This window comes from Geotrypetes seraphini, chromosome 11, assembly GCF_902459505.1.
Source record: "Geotrypetes seraphini chromosome 11, aGeoSer1.1, whole genome shotgun sequence".
In the NCBI taxonomy this organism is placed as follows: domain Eukaryota; kingdom Metazoa; phylum Chordata; class Amphibia; order Gymnophiona; family Dermophiidae; genus Geotrypetes; species Geotrypetes seraphini.
This window is the reverse complement of record NC_047094.1, coordinates 49,935,084-49,958,959: the sequence shown is the minus strand read 5'-3', so window position 1 is coordinate 49,958,959 and position 23,876 is coordinate 49,935,084. Positions and strand designations below refer to the sequence as shown.

Below are 23,876 nucleotides of genomic sequence, written 5' to 3'. Positions count from 1 at the left end.
GTTCTTTTCCATCTCTCTGATAGTCCAGACTCCCGCTATTTCATAGCTCTCTGTGCAAACTTCCATCCAGTGATGTCTTATTCTTATCTTAGTTACTAGGTAACCAGGATCAGATAAAAGAAGAGATTGAGCAGATGAAAAAAAAACATGATGGACAGCAACAGAAGTTGGAAGAAAGAGTGTGAGTGTTCACATAGCAGCCAGGATTGAGACCTTCTGATGGGGACTGTGAGGGAGAAAGACTATGAATGTTCACAGGGAACCCAGGTTTGAAGTACTATATGAAGGAAAGCATGAGTATTCACATAGAACTGGGACTGAAACACTGTGATGGGATCTGATGGAGGGAGAGGATAAATATTTGATAACCCAGGTCTGAAATCCTATATCAAGAATGGATAGAACAAGAATTTGAGGGTTGCATACTGAACACACATGACATAGTAGCCTATGATTGATGCATTTGTTTCTCCAGTATCATATCTGAAGAAGGGTCTATGTCCTCTTGAATGCAAAATCATCATGGTAATCCAATAAAAAGTCATAATCTGCAAAGTGTCCATTTTTTTCCAGAGTAGTTAATGGACTCTTTCACTGTCAAGCCTTAATATAAAACTGAATATTTTCTGGTTGCTTGTTTTTTTCCAGGGTTGTAATGGGGAAAGAGCTGCAAGAGGCCAAAAAAGCTATTCGTAACACCCAACACAAGATAGCAGAGCAGTCAGCGGTAAGAGTGCTTGTGCTTCCAAAATTTTAAATGTTTAGCTCCTACTTTACCAGATGTCCATTTTCCCTTTCCTTCCCTACATCTCAGGTTCCACCATGTGTCCTTCCTTTCCCTGCAGTCTTTTATCACCTCAACAGGTTCAAAGCCAGCACATAACTAGTTATCTTTGCAACCTTGAAAACATAACCAGGTATTATCTCAAAACTGTCACTGTGACTGGTTTCCCTTGCCAGTTTAGCACTGGGGGGGGGGGGGAGGGAGGGAGGGAGGAGGAACAAAATCTACTGGAAGATTAAGAGGACTGTCACTCTCAATGTCAGGCACCAGGGCTCTCAAACAGGTTTGGTTTTCAGGGGAAGCAAAACACATAAATGAATCTGATTATCAGGCCAGTGTAACCAGAGTGTTCCAAAGTTCCTGAAAGGGCTGTGTGAGATCTAAGTACATTTGGTCAAGTAGATTTATTTTATTTATGCTTTTGGATTTATTAACCGTCTTTATGAAGAATTCACCCAAGACAGTATTTGGCATGTATATTCAAATCTAATCTAATCTGGTATTTGTGCATCGCACTATGCCTACAGAGGTTCAAGATGACTTACAATACAAAAAGGAGAACTGATAGTACATTGTGTAGAAGCTAGGATATATATTAAAATACAAAGAAGTGTTAACAGTATAACACTTTTTTTATACGTGTTAATAACGTAACATTTGTAAAAAGAATAATACAAGCACAAATACAATCAATGAGATAAACTTGGAGAGGAATATAAATTATATTGAGGCTGAGATGCTGTTCAGCGTCCCTCGTTAAGTTTGATCGGATCTGTTACACCCTGAGGCAGCAGAATTGTGAAACGCTGGCCACCGTCAGTGTACCGATCAACTACAGATAAGTGGAAGCTTTTTCTTCTATCTTTATAAACATATCAACAGCACCAAGCAATGCTTTTATCTATTTACAACATTACAGAGATTGTTTTTTTTTTTTCCAAATATGTTTTATTGTTTTGTAGAAGAAATACAAACACACAGAAATGCAATGGTGTACAACAATGTAAAATGAGTACCAATATCCATCCCAACTTCACCATATACCAGATCTGTCCCCCCCCCCATCCCACCCCCAATCCCCAATCCCTACGGAAACTAACACAAGGTCAGTCCAGTGCAATCCCTTCAGAGAAATTCAAACATTCAATAAATGACTACGTGCTCTAGGCATTAAAGTGTCCCAAAATGGTGTCCAGCAAGTACTAAATGACCGTCCCTGAGCAGTGTCCAAGGATGGAAAACAAAGCCTCTCCATAGAAGCTTGGTGAATCATTAACGTACGCCAGTGAGAGAGTGTCGGAGAGTCCGTAGTAATCCAGCAAAGCAACATCACCTTTTTCCCCAACAATACCGCTCTTGACAGAAGGCTTCGAAATCCCTTCGGTGCAGACAGTGGAACACAATCCAATGTAAATAGCATTATCGGAACTAGTGTAAAGTTGTAATTCCACATGGTTTGAATGTGTACATTGAGCTGGTGCCAAAAGGCAGTAATCCTGGTACAAGACCAGAACTCGTGGCCCAAAGTAGAGGGTGATTGAAGGCATTTGAGACATTGGTAAGACGCGCACATTTTAGCGCGAAATTGGTAGGAAGTAGACCTATAGAGCCTGTGCAGAAATTTATAACTGAGTTCAAACAAAAGCACGTTATGAGTCACCCGGGCCGCTCGAGAAGTCCCCCTGCGGATCATGGATGCAGTCACCTCACAAGGAAAGTCCTGGGTCCAACAGATTGCAAGAGAGTCGTAGGCAGGTTCACCCAATTGTTCCTGGAGGTGGTGATGATGAAAGCGCAGTGGAATTTGTACCTGAGCCAATAAACTCAACGCCTCAGAGAGGGATTCCATGCAACGATCTGCGAGGGAAGCACGCGGCAAAGAGTTCACATAGGAAGAAAGTTGAAGATAAGAAAACCAGTCCATGGGCCCCCATTCATGGTCACATTGAAGTTCTTCAAACGTCTTCAGGGAACCTGAGGAATGGACCAGCTGAAACACATATTGATTATTGCGTGAATGCCAGATGACACTGGGACCAGTCCTGCTTTAAATGCTCCATTGCCCTGTAAAGGTAAGTAGGGAGTCACCTGCGATGAGATCCGAAGTTGATGACACAATAATTTCCATAGACGTCTCAAAGGCATTAGGAAGAGATCCCGTGCAGAAGAGGTCCGCTTTGGCATACTAGGAGCATGAAGCAAATAACTAAAATGATAAGGTGCACAAAGTAAAAGTTCCTGAGTGGAAGCTGAAAAATGTCCAGTGCCTCTGAACCAGTCGTTCAAATGTCTCATCCGACATGCCCGAGACAACAGCCTAAGATTGCGAAGACCAAATCCACCACGATCTCGAGGGCGTGCCAGATGAGACAAGGATAAACGAGCTCTCCTCCCATTCCACAAAAACCTCTGTAAATATTTCCCAAGCAATTTATCATGTCGAGCAGACAGTAATACAGGAATTATTTGGAATACATAGAGCCATTGAGGCACCAGCACCATGTTATACAATGCTATTTTTCCCAATAATGAAAGTGGATAGACCCTCCAATTCTCCAATTTTTGAACCATTGTTAGAACCAGGGGGTCTATGTTGAGGGAGTACAGTTGAGAAGGATCATGAGAAATAATTATACCCAGGTAGGTAAGGTGGCCTGTCGCCCATGCTAAAGGAAATGTACCCGGCCATTGCGTCCGCACCTCCAGGGTCAAGGGCAGTACCATTGATTTGGATTTGTTCAGCATCATACCTGAGTACATACTAAATTCATCTAACAGTTCTAATGCCCTAGGGAGAGAAGAAGTAGGAGATCTTAAAGTTAATAAAAGATCATCCGCATAAGCCAATACTCGTAACTGGGAATCCCCCTCTGGCATGCCCTGTAAGATATCGTCCCGTATGATTGTACACAGTAAGGGGTCTAAATACAATAGGAAAAGCAAAGGGGAGAGCGGGCTGCCTTGACGCGTACCACGCGCTATCTTGAATATAGGAGATCGGGTCCCATTTACCAAAATACTAGCTGTGGGATCAGTATAGAGCAGATGAAGCATGTCAAGGAACCATCCAGCAAAACCCATGTAAGTAAGCACATTAAACAAGTATGTCCAATTAACCTGGTCAAATGCCTTGGCTGCATCTAACCCCACCAATATCCCTGTAGTTCCAGAATCCTTAGTGCGCTGTAAGGCAGTAAGTAATCTGCGTACATTGAGTACTGAATGACGATTTTGTACAAAACCTACTTGTTCTGGCACTATCAATTTCGGCAGCAAGGTAGATAGTCTATTAGCCAATATTTTATCTAATATTTTGATATCTACATTAATTAGGGAGATGGGTCGATATGATTCTAGGTCCGTCTCCAGTTTGCCCGGTTTAGGTATTAAAGTGATGAATGCCTGGTTTGCCCCTAAGGGAAAGGATCCACCCTCCAGAGCCGCATTATAGTATGCCTCCAGAGGACCGCAAAGGGAAGGAGAAAGAAGTTTATAAAACTCTGGAAAAAATCCATCTGGGCCAGGTGACGTGCCCCCTTTAAGCTGTTTAACTGCTACCTGCATCTCCTTACCCTGAATGGGACGATTCAAAAATAATCTTTCTGGGGATGACAATCTGGGGACCCCTGCATCCATCAGATAATCCTCCACCTCGGGTCCTCCCCGGCCGTCCCTAGATGCGTAAAAGTCACTATAGTACTGTAGAAAACTATCCGCAATCTCAGGGGTGGTATTTAATTCCCTACCTGAGCCAAGTAAAATACGAGAAATATGTCGGTTTGGACGGTGTGGTTTGGTCAGATTGGCCAGCAAACGCCCTGCTCTATTTTCGAATCTGTAAAATTTATTATCCCAGGACAAGCAGGCAGCATATTCTTGACTGATGGGTGACGGCACCGACGGAGCCCCGGTACAGACAATTTTAGAGTGATTGCACTCTAAGAACTTGGAAAGTTCTGGTAGGCCGCACCGCGCACGCGCGAGTGCCTTCCCGCCCGACAGAGGCGCACGGTCCCCAGTTTCTTAGTTTCCGCGGAGCTAAGAAGACGCGTTTCTCTCAATGGCCATTGTGAGAAAATCTTTTTGATTCTTCCCGCTCGTGTAAACTCGTGAAGGAAATATTGTTTCCTTCCTTTTTTCTTTATTTTCTTTTCTTTAAAAAAAAAAAAACATTTGTTTTTTTCTTCTTTTTTCGAATTCGCCCCGGCGGGGCCTTTTGCCACCATCGAGGCCTCGGCCTTCGATTTGGCTGAAGCCGTTTTTACATTCATGCCCCCTCAACCCGGGTTCAAGAAGTGCCAGCGGTGTGCACGACCAATTTCACTCACCGATCCACATAATTGGTGTCTACAGTGTCTTGGTCCTGACCATCGAGCGTCTACCTGCACCCGCTGTGCGACTTTAAAAAAGCGAACTCAAAAATTGTCAAATCCAACAGAGATTGCTTTTTGGTGCCGAAATGTCTGACTCTACGACACCGGCACCGACATCGGCTCCGGCGCAGTCGGCACCCACCTCATCGATGCCACGCGATACCGCGTCGGCGTCGACTCCTTCAGGTAAGCCGGCTAAGAAGCCTTCCCCGTTGGAGCGTCCTCCGGTCTCGGTGGCAGCGAGCCCAATCCTGCCGACCTCGAGGCGCCCACGGAAGCGCTCCGCCCCAATAGAGGTGAGCCCCTCGACATCGGGTTCCTCATCCTCGGGGCATAGAGCAGCACCGCAGGTACCGCAGAAGAAAAAGGCGGTACCGGTGCCCAGTGCTCCCTCTAAGCGGGCGGGTGTTGTGAGCAAAATTTTTTTCGCTGTGCGCTAGGCGCCAGCAAGTTATGAGCCAACTCGCCCGATTCTCCTCTCGCCGCCCTGCCATCTGCCGTACGCCGTGCGCTGTGACGTGAAACTTGTGCGCTGCGATGTAATATTTTGTGCGCCAGCGCACGCCAGCGCAGCTTAGAGGGAACACTGCCGGTGCCCTCACTCGAAGAACGTATAGCTGCTGTTCTGCAAGTGCAGCTTAAAGAACAGTTGCAACACCTTCTTCCTTCACTCTTGGCACCGAGCCTTCCGGTCCCGGTCCGGTCTGAGCCACCGGTACCGACAGTGGAACGCCCTATTTTATCCACTTCCACTTTGTCGGTACCGGTACAATCTGCTTCCTCGGTCTCCATGCCGGTTCTTGCACCGGAGCCGAGAGCTCACCATCAGGCTGTACAGACTTCGGCTCCGGTGCATCCAGTGACATTTCCCGGTACCGAGTCGATCAGGTCAGGGAAATCGCTTCGCAAATCTCGTCACCTAGAACCCTCCACACCAGAATCTCGGGACCGGAGTTTTCAAGTTCGAGATCCTGATTTGTGGGGTGATTCAGAGGATCCTCTCCTTTCTGAAGGGGAATGCTCCTCTGGTGACGAGGACCCTTCTGCTTTGGGACCTTCCTCTAGACCAGATGTGTCCTCTTTTTCTTCCTTTTTGAAGGAAATGTGTGATTCTCTCTCCATCCCCTTGGAGGCTGAGTCAAAGAAATCCAAAGCTTTTCTAGATGCATTGGATTTTGACCAGCCTCCAAAAGAATATCTTAAGTTACCTCTCCATGATATCTTGAGAGAGACCTTTTATAAAAATTTAGAATCCCCTTTAACTGTACCTGGAGCTCCCCGCAAATTGGACTCTTTGTATAAAGTCATTCCCATTCCTGGGTTTGACAAGCCCCAACTACCTCATGAGTCCCTTTTAGTTGAGTCCACACTCAAAAAGTCTAAGGGGGCTAGTGTGTACGCCTCAGTCCCTCCTGGCAGAGAGGGTAAATCCATGGACAAGTTTGGAAAAAGACTGTATCAGAATGCGATGTTGGCCAACCGGTCAGGAAATTACGCATTCCATTTCTCATTCTATCTAAAGCAGCTTATACAGAATCTGGCTCTTTTCGAGAAATATCTCCCTGACCGGAAGAAATCTGTTTTTCACCAAACTTGTTCCTCTCTTTTGCAGCTTCGTAAGTTCATGGTCAGATCAATCTATGACACTTTTGAACTGACCTCCAGAGCCACAGCTATGTCAGTAGCCATGAGACGGCTAGCCTGGCTTCGAGTTTCTAAACTTGATGTCAATCATCAGGACTGGCTAGCCAACGCACCTTGTTTGGGGGATGAGCTGTTTGGAGATTCCATGGATTCCACTACTCAAAAGCTCTCGGCTCATGAAACTCGGTGGGACACTCTTCTTAAAACTAAGAAAGTAACTCCACCTACCAGGCCTTTTCGTCAGCACTCGGCCTACCAACAAAGATTTGTGGCTCGTCTTCTGTCACAGACTACACAACAGCCTAGACGTCAGAGACAACAAAGACCAGCTGCTAGACAGGCTCAGCAACAGCAGCAGGTGAAACCTCCTCCTTCACAAAAACCTACTCAACCCTTTTGAATTGGTTCTCCTGGACATAGCCAATCTTCCTCCTTCTACTCATCTTCCACAGCCCATAGGAGGACGCCTTATACATTTCATAAGCCGTTGGGAAATCATCACCTCGGACCTGTGGGTCCTCAACATCATCTGCCACGGCTACTCTCTCAACTTTCAGTCACCTCCTCCCCAAAGTCTGCCAAGAGAGTCTGCTTTCAACACTCCTCGGTCTTCCCTCCTTCTTCTAGAGGTTCAATCCCTCCTCCTTCTGAACGGTATAGAGAAAGTTCCTCTAGATCAGAGAGGCCAGGGATTCTACTCCCGTTATTTTCTAGTCCCCAAAAAGACAGGAGATCTAAGACCCATTCTAGATCTTCGCGATCTAAAGAAATGCTTGGTCAAGGAGAAATTCAAAATGCTTTCTCTGGCCACTCTTTACCCTCTTCTCAATCAAGGCGACTGGCTATGTTCCCTCGATCTCAAAGAAGCATACACTCATATACCGGTCAATCTGGCCTCCAGACAGTACCTACGCTTCATGATCAATCGTTGTCATTACCAATACAAGGTGCTGCCCTTCGGTCTTGCCTCCTCTCCAAGAGTGTTCACCAAATGTCTGATTGTGGTGGCTGCCTTTCTACGATCTCACCACCTTCAGGTCTTTCCTTACCTGGACGACTGGTTAATCAAGGCCAATTCATCTCAGACTGTTCTCCTAGCCACCAACCAAACCATCAGGTTTCTTCAACTTTTGGGGTTCGAGATCAATCTACCCAAATCTCATCTCATCCCCACTCAGAGACTTCAATTCATCGGAGCTGTCTTGGACACAGTCCTCATGAGAGCGTTCCTGCCATCCAACCGTCTTCAAACGCTTCAATATCTGTGTCAGCAGGTGCTTCTACAACTTTCCATCTCTGCCAAGCAAATGATGATACTCTTGGATCACATGGCCTCCACAGTTCATGTCACACCCTTCGCACGTCTTCACCTGCGCACTCCTCAATGGACCCTAGCTACCCAGTGGTCCCAAGCGATGGATCCTTGCTCACGTCACATATCTGTCACATCATCTCTTCGTCAGTCTCTACAATGGTGGTTGACATCCTCAAATCTCTCCAGAGGTCTTCTGCTCCATCTACCTCCTCATCAACTAGTCATCACCACCGATGCCTCCCCTTATGCCTGGGGAGCTCATTTGAACGAATTCCAAACTCAAGGCCTTTGGACAGCCCAGGAAAAGAAGCATCACATCAATTTCCTGGACCTCAGAGCGATGTTTTATGCCCTCAAGGCCTTCCAACATCTCCTCTTTCCTCAAGTTCTCCTTCTGTGCACAGACAATCAAGTTGCGATGTACTACATCAACAAGCAGGGTGGGACGGGCTCTCGCCTCTTGTGCCAGGAAGCCCAGAAGATCTGGACTTGGGCCATAAATCACCATCTATTTCTGAAAGCTATCTACATTCAGGGAGAACAGAATTCCTTAGCGGACAAGCTCAGCAGAATTCTCCAGCCTCACGAGTGGACACTCGATCCTTTCACTCTACAGTCTATCTTCGCTCAATGGGGCACTCCTCAGATAGACCTCTTTGCAGCTCCTCACAATCACCAGCTGCCCCTATTCTGCTCCAGACTCTACTGTCCTCACCATCTGGTAGCGGATGCATTTCTCCTCGACTGGTCCAATCTGTTCCTGTATGCTTTCCCTCCTCTGCCTCTCATGTTAAGAACCTTGTTCAAACTCAAGAGGGAACGAGCCTCCATGATTCTGATTGCTCCGAGGTGGCCCTGGCAACATTGGTTCTCCCTTCTACTTCAACTCAGTTCCAGGGAACCTTTTCTTCTTCCACTGTTTCCTTCTCTGCTTACACAGCATCAGGAGACCCTTCTACATCCCAACCTCCAGTCTCTGCACCTGACAGCTTGGTATCTCTCGGGATGACCTCTCATGATACTCTTTTGTCTCAGCCTGTTCGTTCCATTCTAGATGCCTCCAGGAAACCAGCCACTCTGCAATGTTACCATTAGAAGTGGACACGATTTTCTTCCTGGTGTCTTCTCCATCATCTTGATCCCACTTCCCTAGCAGTGGAGACATTGTTGGATTATTTGCTTTCTTTGTCTGAATCTGGCCTTAAGTCTTCTTCCATCAGAGTCCACCTCAGTGCCATTGCTGCTTTTCATGAGCCGGCTCATGGAAAACTTCTCTCAGCTCATCCCCTGGTGTCCAGGTTCATGCGGGGTCTTTTCAATGTGAAACCACCTCTTAAAGCCCCTCCTGTTATCTGGGATCTCAATGTGATTCTTTCCGCCTTAATGAAGCCTCCATTTGAACCTTTGGCTACCACTCCTTTCAAATTTCTCACTTGGAAGGTACTTTTCCTTATTGCTCTTACCTCTGCCAGGAGGGTCAGTGAGCTACATGCACTAGTTGCAGATCCACCTTTTACGGTCTTTCATCATGACAAGGTGGTTCTGCGTACACATCCAAAGTTTCTCCCTAAGGTTGTCTCTGAATTCCATCTCAACCAATCCATTGTTCTGCCTGTCTTCTTTCCGAAACCTCACTCTCATTCTGGGGAACAGGCTCTGCATACTTTGGATTGTAAGAGGGCTCTAGCTTACTATCTAGAGCGTACGAAACCACACAGATCAGTTCCCCAACTCTTTCTGTCCTTTGATCCGAATAAATTGGGACGTCCTGTTTCTAAACGTACGTTGTCTAATTGGCTAGCAGCGTGCATTTCATTCTGTTATGCTCAGACCGGACTGACACTGGAAGGTTCTGTCACGGCCCATAGAGTCCGAGCGATGGCAGCATCTGTAGCTTTCCTCCATTCCACTCCTATTGAGGAAATCTGCAAGGCTGCTACTTGGTCCTCAGTTCATACTTTTACATCTCATTATTGTCTGGATGCATTTTCCAGACGGGATGGACACTTCGGCCAATCTGTTTTGCAAAATTTGTTTTCCTAATGGCCAACCTTCCCTCCATCCCTCTTTTTGTTAGCTTGGAGGTCACCCATCAGTCAAGAATATGCTGCCTGCTTGTCCTGGGATAAAGCACAGTTACTTACCGTAACAGGTGTTATCCAGGGATAGCAGGCAGATATTCTTGCGTCCCTCCCACCTCCCCGGGTTGGCTTCTTAGCTGGCTTATCCTAACTGGGGACCGCGCGCCTCTGTCGGGCGGGAAGGCACTCGCGCGTGCGCGGTGCGGCCTACCAGAACTTTCCAAGTTCTTAGAGTGCAATCACTCTAAAATTGTCCGTACCGGGGCTCCATCGGTGCCGTCACCCATCAGTCAAGAATATCTGCCTGCTGTCCCTGGATAACACCTGTTACGGTAAGTAACTGTGCTTATTTGCAATAATGAAAGTAATGTTGGGTATGTTCATGTATTAATGAGTTCAAGGCAGTCTGCGCTGCCGTCATGGCTTCCTGAGACTGCGGAGTGGGGTGTGCAATATGAGCACGTTTTTGACGTTGGTAATCACGCTCCAACTTCAAAATTCCCCTGGAAATACGGTGGCGGTGTGCACTGACATAGGAAATGATGTCCCCCCGTAGAACTGACTTAGCTGCCTCCCAAAAGAGCAAGGGTCTGTCCTGATGCTGTGAATTAAAGGTCACATAATCCTCCCATTTCTGTGTGAGATATTTCTTAAAATTCAAATTGGTGAATAAGTAAGATGGAAACCTCCAGGCTCCCCCAGACACGAAGTCTGTTCCACTCAAAATGTCAATCCAAATAGGACAGTGATCGGACACCGAAAGGGGCCCCATCACTGAAGCCTGTATTTTAGGTAAATATGCAGACGATGTCAAGATGTGATCAATACGGGAAAACGTGTGATGTGCCCTAGATTGATGCGTATAGTCACGCTCTGTAGGGTGCAATACACGCCAAGGATCAATTAAGTCTAACGTATCACACAGATAGGGTATACCCTTGGTGGGACCACCGGACCGACAGGGCCCCGGGCCCGTTCTATCCATAGAGGGGTCTAGCACTTGGTTAAAGTCTCCCAGCAGTATCAGGGGATTTGCAGGGTCACGCACATCCACCCCCGCCAAATTAGTGAAAAAAGAGTGGTCATAGTGGTTGGGAGCGTATATCATTAGTATGTTAAATATAGAACCTGACATAGTTACCCTACAGAGTAAAGTCCTCTCCAAGGTGTCCCGATATAGTTGTTCCACTTTCCCCGGGAACCCCTTTCTGACCAACAACACCACTCCAGCTTTTTTGGTTGTGGAAGAAGTATAGAAAACCTGTCCCACCCAACTTCTTAAGAGCTTAGCATGTCCAAGATCCGAAAGCCTGGTCTCCTGAAGGCAGGCCAGATCTGCTTTATGATGTTGAAGACGCTGAAGGATTTTACTGCGCTTTACCAGGGAAGTAATTCCACAAACATTCCAAGATAGTATACAAAAAGTAGGAGGAGTCATGAAAACACCTGAAAATGGTACATTGCCCAATATCTCATGAAAGGTCCCCCCGGCTCCCAGCCATACCGGAGAAAACCCAACAGCAAACAAACCAATTTTGTAAGTGAGTGAAGTTGATATGCGAAGCACTCAGAAACTGCACTGGAAGGAAACACACAATTGTATACTATTCTCCCCAAGTCCCCCAATCCAAACCCCCCCCTTAACCCCTGTCCTACCCACCCCCCACCCCCCACCTCCCTCCCTCTCTTCAATCCCCTACCCATCTGGTTCCTGCACTAAACCAAAACCCACCAGGCTTTAGGATAGCAGATCACATCGCAGAGGCTATCAGAGCCCTGCCTTCTTGAAATGTACCTAACAAGATGCACAAACAACAATCAACATTCAATCAAGTGTAGTGAACTCCCAACACCAGCTTTGCCATAAAAGAAGTACATTAATCAGACAGCTCCAGGATTAAAATCAGGGCGGTTAATAAACTCTCCCGCTAAGTCAGCAGAGTCAAATACATGCCACTTTCCATTTTGATGAATTTTCAGAACTGCAGGATATAGAAACATAAACTGCTTCTTTTGTTCCACAAGTTTAGAGCAGAGAGGATGAAAGACTTTACGCTTTTCAGTAAGCGCTGCGGAGTAGTCCTGTCCTATGCGCACCGGCGAGGATTCATATGTCAGGGATTCTCTTTTGGCTCGAAAGGCACGCAGCAGTTCCACCTTATGTCTGTAATTATGCAGTTTGCCCATGACTACTCTGGGTCTTTGGTCGGTTCCAGCTCGGAGGCCCACACGATGTACCCGCTCGAAGCGAGCCGGGCCTAAGGAGGAGGGCATTGGGAGCTCACTGGCCAACCATGATTACACCACCGAGAGGAGCACCGAGTCGGAAATAGTCTCCGGTAGGCCTATAAAGCGCAGGTTCCCTCGACGAGACCTATTTTCCAAATCCTCAAGCTTATCTTGGCAGGAACGGAGCTGAGTTGTCAAGGTAGTCACAGTAGCATCCATCGCTAGTGCCCCGTCCTCCGCCGCCGAAACCCGCGTCTCCAGGTCTGTAACGCGCTTGGCGTTGTCCTCCAGTAAATTTTCCAACTTGGTCAGTTGGGAGGAAATCGTTTCCATGCGCGGCCCCAGTGCCTGTAAAATCACCCGTTGCAGTTCTGAAAGCGTTTCTGGGGAGAAAATTGCCGCCGAAGTGTCCGCAAGAGGCGTGGCTGCCATCTTGTCTTTGCCGGGCCGTGCCTTTTCCCGATCCTTTTTCGCCGATTTAGTGGTCATGGAGGCGGGTGAATGAGCCAGAAACCTGTCCATGTAATGTACACCCATTTCGCCGGGAATGGGGGCTGAAATAACCCGCGTCTGTGCTCAAATTGCTGCTTATTGAAGTGCAGGGCTCCGGAGCCGAACGAGCGTGCAGCCGTTCAGCTCACAGCATCACGTGATCTCTCCTACAGAGGTTTTTTGCCAGTGAGGTTATCGTCTAACCACCTGTAAACCACCATTGTGGTGGTGGGAGGGCCTCAGTCTGAGGCTTTTTCCTCTGTTTGTGTGTTGTTTATGATTTAGCTTGCAAGGTACCACAGACATCTAACAGATGTCCTCTTTCATTTTTGTGAAAGTGTTTATTTGATTAAACACTTGGAAGAACAGCCGGATGGTAGAATGGACCAGAGGTGGCAAAGAAGAATCAATTTATATAGTCCTCAGGGCAAAACAGTTCCTCAATCTGTTATTTTCATCTAAAACTGCAGACTACACAGTTGGCAGCTTTATTAACTAAATACAGGAAATCAAATATTGACAACCTTCTGCATGCTAATCATTCCAACCTGCTGACTTCAGGTTTCCTCCTAACCATCTCTGTATCTTTCCTCAAAAACTGCCCAGCTATAGCCTGAATCCAAACACATGGAATCTCACATCATGAGTGTTCATAGATTAGAGCTGTGCAAAATATGACCCATGAGCCAATTCCAGCCCATGGGACTGTTTAATCTAGACTCTTCAGCTTTTTTTAACTAATTTAAAAAAAAAAAATCACTTTATTTATGTGCTATACTGTCATATAGGAAATAAGCAACAGGAAGAAAGAAACCTCCATGTATGTGTATGACACCAAGACAGCAGAGGTAGCCAAGAAAAAGCTAGACAAAGAGAATGCCTCTTAACTCAAGCATTTACAGACCTGTCAAAATGCAGCAGCCAGGTTACTACTTAAAGCCAGAAAGGCTGACCATTGTCAATAGTTACATTGGCTTCCTGTTTCATTTTTTTTTTTTTGGGGGGGGGGTTTCACTATACTACAGTTTTGTTAAAGGGAGTGGGGTTAGCTTGTGATTACATATTCCATACTAGGCGAAGGTGTTTTCTGTGTTCTGTGTGTTCGAAAGACATGGTCTTCTGTTAGGATTGACGGTGTAGGATTGATCTGTACTAGTCTGGCTTGTTTAGTTTTACAATAGGTACTGTGGTATGTAAGATGCTGCCTTTTTCTAGGTACTCATGTGTGATGTGTGGCTTGTTACTAAAAATCATGTTTTACGTACAGATGGGGGTGTGTGTGTGCCAAAAAATGATGGGCCCTGGGTGTCACATATGCTAGGTACGCCACTGCTCTGATGCATTCATGTATGCCTAATTTGAGCTGTGCTTGGTCATTTGTATAATAAAGGATCTTGATGACACATCTTGGTTGTTCTCCCTTCCTCTTGTCCCTTGGGCCTAGATTCACTAAACTCACTGATATAAATGTATTCAGATTCTTGTCAGGCAGTTAGTGGAAGGGACGCACAAAATTTTCTAGTTAATTGTACATTAAGAAATAACTTCAAGATGTTCTAAACTCTTAGTAGCAGTCAGTAAAGTAGTAGTAGCTCTCTAGTAAGACGTAAGATGACTCCTGAATGAATTGGTTGTCTAATTGCCATATTCCTGTTGCTGTACCTATAGCTGCTACTGACATCCCAGAGTCAACTAAAAGACGTAGAGGCAGAGAATTCACATCTGCAGTTGCAACTGAAGGAGCTGAATGAGGAGTACCGAACACGGCTTACCCGCTATATCCAGGATCTGGCAGTAAGTGCTCTCTAGACTTGCTCACTAGCTCCCTGATATTCAGTGCTATTAACAAGTCAGGAACGGCTCCTGATGGTTAAATAACCTTTAGCCAGCTAACCACTAATATTCAGTGGGAGTTAGCCGATTAGCGGTTGTTCAGTGAGGATAACCAGTTATGTCACACAACGTAGCTGGCTAGCTGTGAATATTCGGTGCTGGCCAGCTAAGTTTAGTGGGCAAATTAGAACGCATAAACAGCAGTCCTATCATTGCCGCTATTAACTTAACCAACTAGTGTGGAATATTTGCTTAAATCAGAACCGGCCAAAAATAATCCGGATATTCAATGCCAGTCACCAGAAACAGCCCAGCATTGAATAACTGAGTTGAACACCGCATTGGCAGACAGCACACTGCCCAGCACCAGCTGAAAACCGCCTAGTAGAAGTTCCTTTCAGTTTACTCTTGTTCTTTCAGAACTGCCTTCTGTTGTGCTAAGATATGATTCAAAACTATTCATGGATTTATTCCCCCTTTTCATAACCCCTTCCAAATTTATTTAGTTTAGTCATTTCATCCATAATGCTTAAATACATAGAAACAGAAAATGAAGACAGATAAAAACCATATAGCCTATCCAGTTTGCCCATCCATACCATCTACTACCCTTTTCTTTCTCTTAGAGATCCTATGTGCTTGTCCTAAGCTTTCTTGAATTCAGATAGTATTTGTCTCCACCACCTGGGAGGTCATTTCAGGCATTCATTACCCTTTTTGTGAAGAAGTATTTCCTCAGGTTATGCCTGAGTTTGTCCCCTCTCACTTTCATTCCAGAGCTTTATATCAACTGAAGAAGAGACTCACCTCCTGTGCAATTATGCCTTGAAGTTATTTAAACACCTCAGTCATATCTCTCCTCTCCTGCCTTTCTTCCTGATTGAGGATCATAAACCAGCTCCCTTGGAGCTATTGATAAATATGGGATTTATGCTTCCACTTTGATTCATGTTGTCATCGTATCTTGGAATTCTTTTTTTTTTTTTTTTTAATAAATCTTTATTCGTTTTCAAAAATTACAAGAAGTGTACAATAATCCATCAGAAATATATTAATTAATCACTTGACAATCTTATTTGTAATCTTCCAATACATAAATATAAAAGAATCTCACCCCTCCCTCCCATATACTAATAATTAACAATTATCAATTCTTATCATTCATACTCCCACCCTCCCTCTATCTTTTCCAATACTGAGGTGTTTAATATTATCTATCCGTGGCCTGATACAACTAATTCAGTAACCTACTCATGATATTGATCATATATTAGATATTTTGATTAGTTAGGAAGTCATGGTAGACTCATTTTATGCTTTTTAATCATTTTACGTTTTAAGACATAATTTGATTCAAAATCCTCCTCTGCCATGGGGTCAGAAATAGACCCTGAGCAGTTCTTTTCAGTTATAGGCAGAGGATTTTATTAGTTGAGCTGATGAATTTGGTGGTGCAGAGTAGGCAATATTGTTAAGTTTGGATGAGATTGCACCCAACATAGAAAAGTGCACCCAACATAGAAAAGTGAGCCAGCACTGATTTAAGAGAGAATAAAAGTCAACTGAAATTGGAGACTGGCACAGTTGGAAGTGGCGAGATTAACCTGAAGAATAAAGTGTAAGAAGGGAAAGTAATCACTACAAAAAAGGCTTCTTTAGCACTCTCCAGACCAGTAGAGGTTAACTTTACGATTGGGTATATATCTAATCATGACCAGCAGGTGGAGACTGAAAACAAAACTTTGGGACAGTATATCCTAGCCCCTCCTCTCTATTTCCCTCAGTCTTCTTTCAGTCTCCAGCAGGTGTTGAGTGATCTGTACCCATCTCCCTTGGTAGGGCTGTTGGAATTTGTTTAGGGGTTTATTGTCCCTGTTTTTAGCCGGACGGAGCTTGGACGGACTCTGTTTGGGGGTTCGTCCGACCTCGGGGGTGTCAAACCCGGCGGGTCACGAGCGGGGTCCCTCCCCCCACTTCCTCCACCTCCCCATATTTTTTTAGAGGAGCCTCAGCAGTAAGCCTTGCCCCCTAAATCAAGCAAGGCATATTGCTTCGAGAGCCTGTGGAGTCTGTTCTGTAAAAAAAAAAAAAAAAAAAAATCCTGAGGTAGTGCTGGTCTGGAGGGTTGTATCCCTTTAAGAAAACTGTATTTTACTGTATTTTTTCAACTAACCGGCACTTTTTTACAGCTAGGTCGCGTATGGAGCAATGAGCACTTCTAAAGGGAAAAAGTGCTCATTGTGCTCCAGACGCGAGGCACTCGCGGCCGGCCTGTGCAAGCGGTGTTCAGGCCGGTGCGGTGGAGGAGCTCCGTCGGCAGCGGCTGCAGGCGCCCAGAGCTCCCCGCCGATGGTGCCTCGCGAGTCGGCAGGGAACGGTGGAGAAGCCCGGTCTTCTCCGTCCGCCCACGGAGGGATTCCCCGAGCCGCCGACGGTCGGGTTTTAGAGGATTCCCTCTCAGCTGATATTTTGACAGCTGATGCCGGCTTGCCTGTTTTAGCGGCTGAGACTATTCAGGTCTCTCAGCCGCTGCAGGCTGTGGAGGGAGCTGTTTTGGCGGGAAAGACGCCATCTTCTCTGTCTGGCCCCTCCATTTTGTCTTCCACCTCAGGTGACCTTCCCCCTGTTTTGGCTAAGCAGGGGCAGGTTTCTGCTGGGTCCCCTGCTGTGGCAGGGAGTCCCTTGGGACCCTCGGGGGGTTTTTCCCCTGATTTTTTCTTTTCATTATGCAAAGCCTATTTTCAGGCGGCTGGGGGTCCCGGTTGCGCCCAGGGGGTCTCGGGGGGTGGGGTTTCCTCCGCGCTCCCTGCGGCTTTGCCTCTCTCGTCTGACGTGACGTCCCCTCCGCCGCCTCTCTTGTCCAAGCGTCCGCGGGTGTCGTGGGACGAGGATTTGTGGTCGGAGGAACGTGTCGGTCTGGAGGAGGACCTGGACCCTTCTGAGGAATTCCAGGACCCTCTGGAGGGGACGGAAGCTGGCGGCGGGTTGTCGGGTTTCCCGTTCTCCAGTGACGAGGCGTCCGTGGTGCGCCTTTTTCAGAGAGATGAGCTGCCTGACCTTATTCAACAGGTTTCTTCGGCTTTGCGTTTTGAGGACACGCCGCCGGAGACTCCGCGTGTGGGGGACCCTCTGTTACGAGGGATCCGTTCCGTTTCCCGCTCTTTTCCTATGCATCAGGATATTCGGGATATTATTCTTGAGTAGTGGAAAACGCCGGAGACGCCTTTTCGGCTGGCGCGCAGCATGGCTCGCCTGTATCCCATTCCTGAAGGGGATCGGGCTACGTTAGCTTCGCCAGTCGTGGATGCGGTGGTCTCGGCTATTTCCAAGCGGCATACCGTGCCTGTTGAGGGCGGTTCTGCCTTGCGGGACTCTGAGGAGCGCAAATTGGAGACCATCCTTAAGCAAAATTTTCAAGTCTCTGCCTTTGGGGTCCAGGCGGCTATTTGTGGGGGACTGGTCGCTCGCGCCGTGTTTCGGTGGGCGGAGCGGGTCTTGGATCGAGAGTCTGACGACTGGTCTCTGGTGGATCAGGAGGTAGCGAAGATTGAGATGGCTGCCTCATTCCTCTCGGATGCTCTGTATGACTTGGTGCGGATCTCGGCTAAGTCCATGGCTTTTGGCGTGGCCGCAAGGCGTGTGTTGTGGCTGCGCGCTTGGGCGGCGGATGCTGCGTCCAAAGCTAAGCTTACTAAATTTCCCTTTCGGGGGTCGTTTTTATTTGGAGAGGACTTGGATAAGTTGATTCAGACTCTGTCGGACTCGAAAGTTCCCCGTTTGCCGGAGGACCGTGCCCGCCCGGCGTCTCGGGGTGGTGCGGCCCGGGGGCGTTTGCGGGAATTTCGCAAGTATCACCCTGGGCGTGGGGCTGCTTCTTTCCAGTCTCCGGGGTTTTCCCGGGGTCGGTTCTTCCAGCGCATGCAGCCCTTTCGGGGGGCCCGTCGGGGGGCAGGGAATCCCTCCGCCGGTTCCCCCGCTTCCCGTCCTGCACAATGACGCCTTGCCGGCGCCCCCCTTGGTTCCGGTGGGGGCCCGGCTGCGCGACTTTTTTCCCAAATGGGCCGAGATCACGTCCGATCAGTGGGTCCTGGAGGTGGTGCGGGACGGTTATGCCCTGGAGTTCGCCCGCTCTCTGCCGGATTTTTTCCTCGCTTCTCCATGTCAGACTCCTGGGAAGACGCTGGCGTTTCGCCAGACCCTTCAGCGCTTGCTAGATCTCAGGGCAGTAGTTCCGGTGCCCCCCCCGGAGTGGGGCACGGGCAGGTACTCCATTTACTTTGTGGTGCCCAAGAAGGAGGGGACTTTTCGGCCCATCCTCGATTTGAAAGGGGTCAACAGGGCTCTCAAGGTTCCCTCTTTCCGTATGGAAACGCTGCGGTCGGTCATTCTGGCGGTTCAGCCGGGGGAGTTTCTCACTTCTCTCGATCTGACGGAGGCCTACTTGCATGTCCCTATTCGGGCCTCTCATCAGCGTTTCCTGCGCTTTGCGATCTTGGGTCGGCACTATCAGTTCTGTGCGCTTCCCTTTGGGCTGGCCACGGCTCCCCGGACGTTCACCAAGGTGATGGTGGTCGTCGCGGCAGCCTTGCGGTCGGAGGGCATCCTGGTACACCCCTACCTGGACGACTGGTTAATTCGGGCCAAGTCGTTGCAGGAAAGCTCCCGGGTTACGGCTCGGGTGGTGGAGTTTCTCCGGTCGCTGGGCTGGGTGGTCAACCTTTCCAAGAGTCGGTTGGTTCCGGCTCAGCGTCTGGAGTACCTCGGGGTGCTGTTCGACACCTCCTTGGGGAAGGTCTTCCTCCCAGAGGCTCGGGTGAGCAAATTGCAGTCTCAGATTCGCCTGCTTTTGGCGTCCCGGTGTCCTCGGGCGCGAGATTTCCTCCAGGTCCTGGGGTCGATGGCGGCGTCCCTGGACGTGGTGAGGTGGGCGCGGGCCCACATGCGTCCTCTCCAGTATGCTCTGCTCCGGAGGTGGTCTCCCCAGAGGCACGGGATGGATGTTCCGGTTCCCCTGCGAGGCTTGGCGCGCTGCAGTCTGCGTTGGTGGCTCCGGACCCCTCACCTAGTTCAGGGGGTGGGTCTGGATCTTCCGCAGTGGACGGTGCTCCTTACGGATGCGAGTCTCCTGGGTTGGGGGGCCCAGTGTCTGGGTCACTCAGCTCAGGGAACCTGGTCCACGGAGGAGGCCTCCTGGTCGATCAACGTGTTGGAGACCAGGGCGGTCCGGCTGGCGCTGTTGGCTTTCCACTCCCTTTTGTTGGGCAAGTCGGTCAGAGTCCTGTCGGACAATGCCACGGCGGTGGCTTATGTCAATCGTCAGGGGGGCACCAAGAGCACTCTGGTGGCGCAGGAGGCGGCTCGGCTCATGGTTTGGGCGGAGTCGCATCTTCTGGACCTCTCGGCCTCTCACATTGCCGGGGTAGAAAACGTTCAGGCGGACTTCCTCAGTCGTCACTTCTTGGATCCGGGAGAGTGGTGTCTCGGCGCCGAGGCGTTTCAGTTGCTAGTGCGTGCTTGGGGGCAGCCCCTGATGGATCTGATGGCTACAAGTGGCAACGCCAAAGTACCCCGCTTCTTCAGTCGTCGCAGGGACGGTCTGGCCGAGGGTCTGGATGCTCTGATCCAACCGTGGCCAACGGAGGGGCTGTTGTATGTGTTCCCTCCTTGGCCATTAGTGGGCAGAGTACTGCTTCGCGTAGTTCGCCATCCGGGGCTGGTGGTTTTGGTGGCTCCGGATTGGCCTCGTCGTCCGTGGTATGCGGATCTGGTGAGGCATCTGGTGGCGGATCCTCTTCCTCTGCCTCTCGGGTGCGATCTTCTGACGCAGGGTCCCATTCCCATGTTCGACCCGTCTCCCTTTTGTCTTACGGCTTGGCTCTTGAAAGGGGCCGCCTGAGTAAGAAGGGATATTCCGACAAGGTGATCTCTACACTTTTGGGGTCCCGGAGGCTTTCTACCTCTCGGGCTTATGTACGGGTTTGGCGTCTTTTTGAGGAATGGTGCCGAGCGCGGGGAGTGGTCTCCTTTCGCGCTTCTCTGCCTAACATTCTAGAGTTTTTGCAGGATGGCCTGGATAGGGGCCTGGCCTGGTCTTCTCTTCGGGTTCATCTGGCGGCCCTGTCGGCTTTTCGGGGGCTGGTGACAGGTCAGCGTTTGTCAGCCATTCCTGATGTGATTCGCTTTCTTAGGGCGGCCAAGTTGCTCAGGCCTCCCATAAGGCCATCGGTTCCCTCTTGGGATCTCAATCTGGTTCTCTCTGCTCTAGTGCGCCCTCCTTTCGAGCCGTTGGATGGCTGTTCGTTGAAGGACCTTACGCTGAAGTCGGTCTTTTTGGTGGCCATTACTTCCGCTAGACGGGTGTCGGAGCTACAGGCTTTTTCGTGTAGGGCTCCCTTCCTGGAGTTTTTGAAGGAGCGGGTTGTTTTGCGGCCTGTTCCTTCCTTTCTGCCGAAGGTAGTTTCTCCTTTTCATGTCAATCAATCGGTGGTCCTCCCGGTCTTGGGTAGTCGGGAGGGTTCTTCTGAGCAACGACAGCTGCGCAAGTTGGATGTCGGTCGGGTCCTCCATGCTTATGTGCAGCGGACCCGGGAGTTTCGGAGCTCCGATCATCTCTTTGTGCTTCTGGCGGGTCCTCGTCGGGGGGCTGGCGCTTCTAAGGCTACTATTGTGCGCTGGATCAAGGAGATGATTGCTTCCGCTTATCTTCTGAGTCAGAAGCCGGTTCCGGAGTTTCTCAAGGCTCATTCCACTAGGGGTCAGGCGGCTTCTTGGGCTGAGTCGTCGCTTGTGCCTCCGGTGGATATTTGTAAGGCTGCGGTTTGGTCCTCCTTGCATTCTTTTGTTCGGCATTATCGGGTAGATGTTCAGGCGCGTCGGGACGCGGTGTTCGGTGAACGTGTACTGGTATCGGCCCTTCGGGGGTCCCGCCCGTGAGGGGACTGCTTTGGTACGTCCCAATCGTAAAGTTAACCTCTACTGGTCTGGAGAGTGCTAAAGAAGGAGAAATTAGGTTCTTACCTGCTACTTTACTTTCTTTTAGCTTCTCCAGACCAGTAGAGGTCCCCACCCTGTCTGTTGTTGTTGTTGTTGGGGCTGTTGCGCGGGCAGTTTTTGGTTTTTTGCTGCGGGTTCTAGTATTTTTCTAGGGCCGGGGAGTATTGAAGAACAGCGGCTGTGGCTCGGCTGGCTTAGCTGGCGAGCTGTGGGGACCTTCTTCCTTCGGGAATTTCTCCTCTGCATTTTCCAACAGCATTTTTGGGTATGTTATTTGTTACTCCTTTCGGAGTATTGTTTTTTCTCTCTGTTGTTTTCCAGTTCTTGGTTCTGCTTGGCTATTCGGCAGACTGAGGGAAATAGAGAGGAGGGGCTAGGATATACTGTCCCAAAGTTTTGTTTTCAGTCTCCACCTGCTGGTCATGATTAGATATATACCCAATCGTAAAGTTAACCTCTACTGGTCTGGAGAAGCTAAAAGAAAGTAAATTAGCAGGTAAGAACCTAATTTCTCCTTATTTTGCCTCTGGGAATTCTTCATAAGAACATTTTAGAATTGGTAGTAATCTTTTGGAATCATCAGTCAGAAAAGGAAAGACCAGATGTTACTAAGGCCTCCTTTTATCAAACCAAGTTAGTTTTTATATCGCCAGCCACTGTGGTAAAAGCTCTGACTCTCATAGAAATTCTATGAGCATTGGAGTTTTTACTGCAGCGGAGACGATAAAAAGCCCTAATTCGGCTTGAAAAAAGGGAGCCTAAATTTGTAGCATTCTTTCAGGAAAAAATTCTAAAGACTCATAAACAATGCTTCCTTCACAGCTGTAGCATTCTTTTTTTAAGTTTGCAATATCATAACAAGTGATACACTTGTAATAAGCAAAACAAAGTAAAAAAAGAAATACAATCTCTTATCAATGGAAATTAGATTTATTAAACCAAATCATTTGCCAAGTTTATTCCAATTTTTTTTTTAATCTTTATATTTATTGAAATTTTTACATACTCCACAAGAACATTCTTCTTGTACAAGTAAAACAGAAAGAGAAACAAATTAAAGATACTCGCATTTACTGCTACTAGGAACATAATCAATCTTCCTTAGACCACTAACTCAAATGGGGGAGAGGAATTGAATAAATTAAAGAGATACAATATTTAGGAATATATCAATAAATGAAAGGCTTAACAGCTATTAACCCCCTCTTTTCTTCCTGATCTTAAACATTCCCAGTAGCCAAACCTTTCAAGTCTAAAAAAGCACGTAACTAATCTGGTGTATAGTAGACATATTTAACTCCTTGATATTTAATCAAACATTTGCATGGATATGCTAATAAGAATGTCGCTCCAAGGGTTAAAGTCTCTACTGTCATAGCTAGAAATAATTTTCTTCGCTCCTGCGTTGTTCTCGTGACGTTGGGAAACATCCATACTTTCTTTCCTAGGAACACTAGTTGAGGATTTCAAAAATACAATCGCATAATTGCATTCATGTCTTGTTCAAAGACAAAAGAAATGAACAGTGTAGCCCTCTCTGTGGATTCGGAAATAAGTAGATTCTAATAATTCAGTAACATTTTTTTTTTTTTAAATTCTTTATTCATTTTCATATTTTACATCAAGTGCACAAAATATTGAATTACAACAAATGAATACACAATATCACTTTTATATCTACTACATAAAATTCTAAGCATATTTTTTCCCCTTCCCCCACCCCCCACCCTTCAAGTACTTTCCAAACACCTTATACACATTATATACCATATTATAACATGTTATGTACAATTACTTTCATTACCCACCCCTTTATATGTGCCATAAAGAAGACAACGAAAAAAGAAAAGAAGAAGAGAAATCCTACTATTCATTCATTACAATATTTTGTCAATGGCCCCCATATTTTTATAAATTTAGTATATGTCCCTCTTTGTATTGCTATTGCTCTTTCCATTTTGAATATATGACATATTGTATTCCACCAAAATGTATAATTTAGGTTACTATAATTCTTCCAATTGTTGGTTATTTGCTGAATGGCAACTCCTGTCATGACTAATAAAAGCTTGTTATTTTCTGGTGAAATTTGACTTTTTTTTCTCATCATCATTCCAAATAACACAGTATCA

At 47.4% G+C, this 23,876-nt stretch overlaps 1 protein-coding gene across 2 annotated transcripts in view; it reads left to right on the top strand.

The window, feature by feature from the left end:
• CCDC78 (coiled-coil domain containing 78) overlaps positions 1-23,876 on the top strand; it is a 144,986-nt gene that overhangs the window by 59,365 nt on the left and 61,745 nt on the right. For both annotated transcript variants that reach the window (XM_033915014.1, XM_033915013.1), the window contains exons 14-16: positions 93-181; positions 649-727; positions 14,587-14,712. In XM_033915014.1, coding sequence (XP_033770905.1) covers positions 93-181; positions 649-727; positions 14,587-14,712 — 294 coding nt within the window. The remainder of the gene's footprint in view (positions 1-92; positions 182-648; positions 728-14,586; positions 14,713-23,876) is intronic.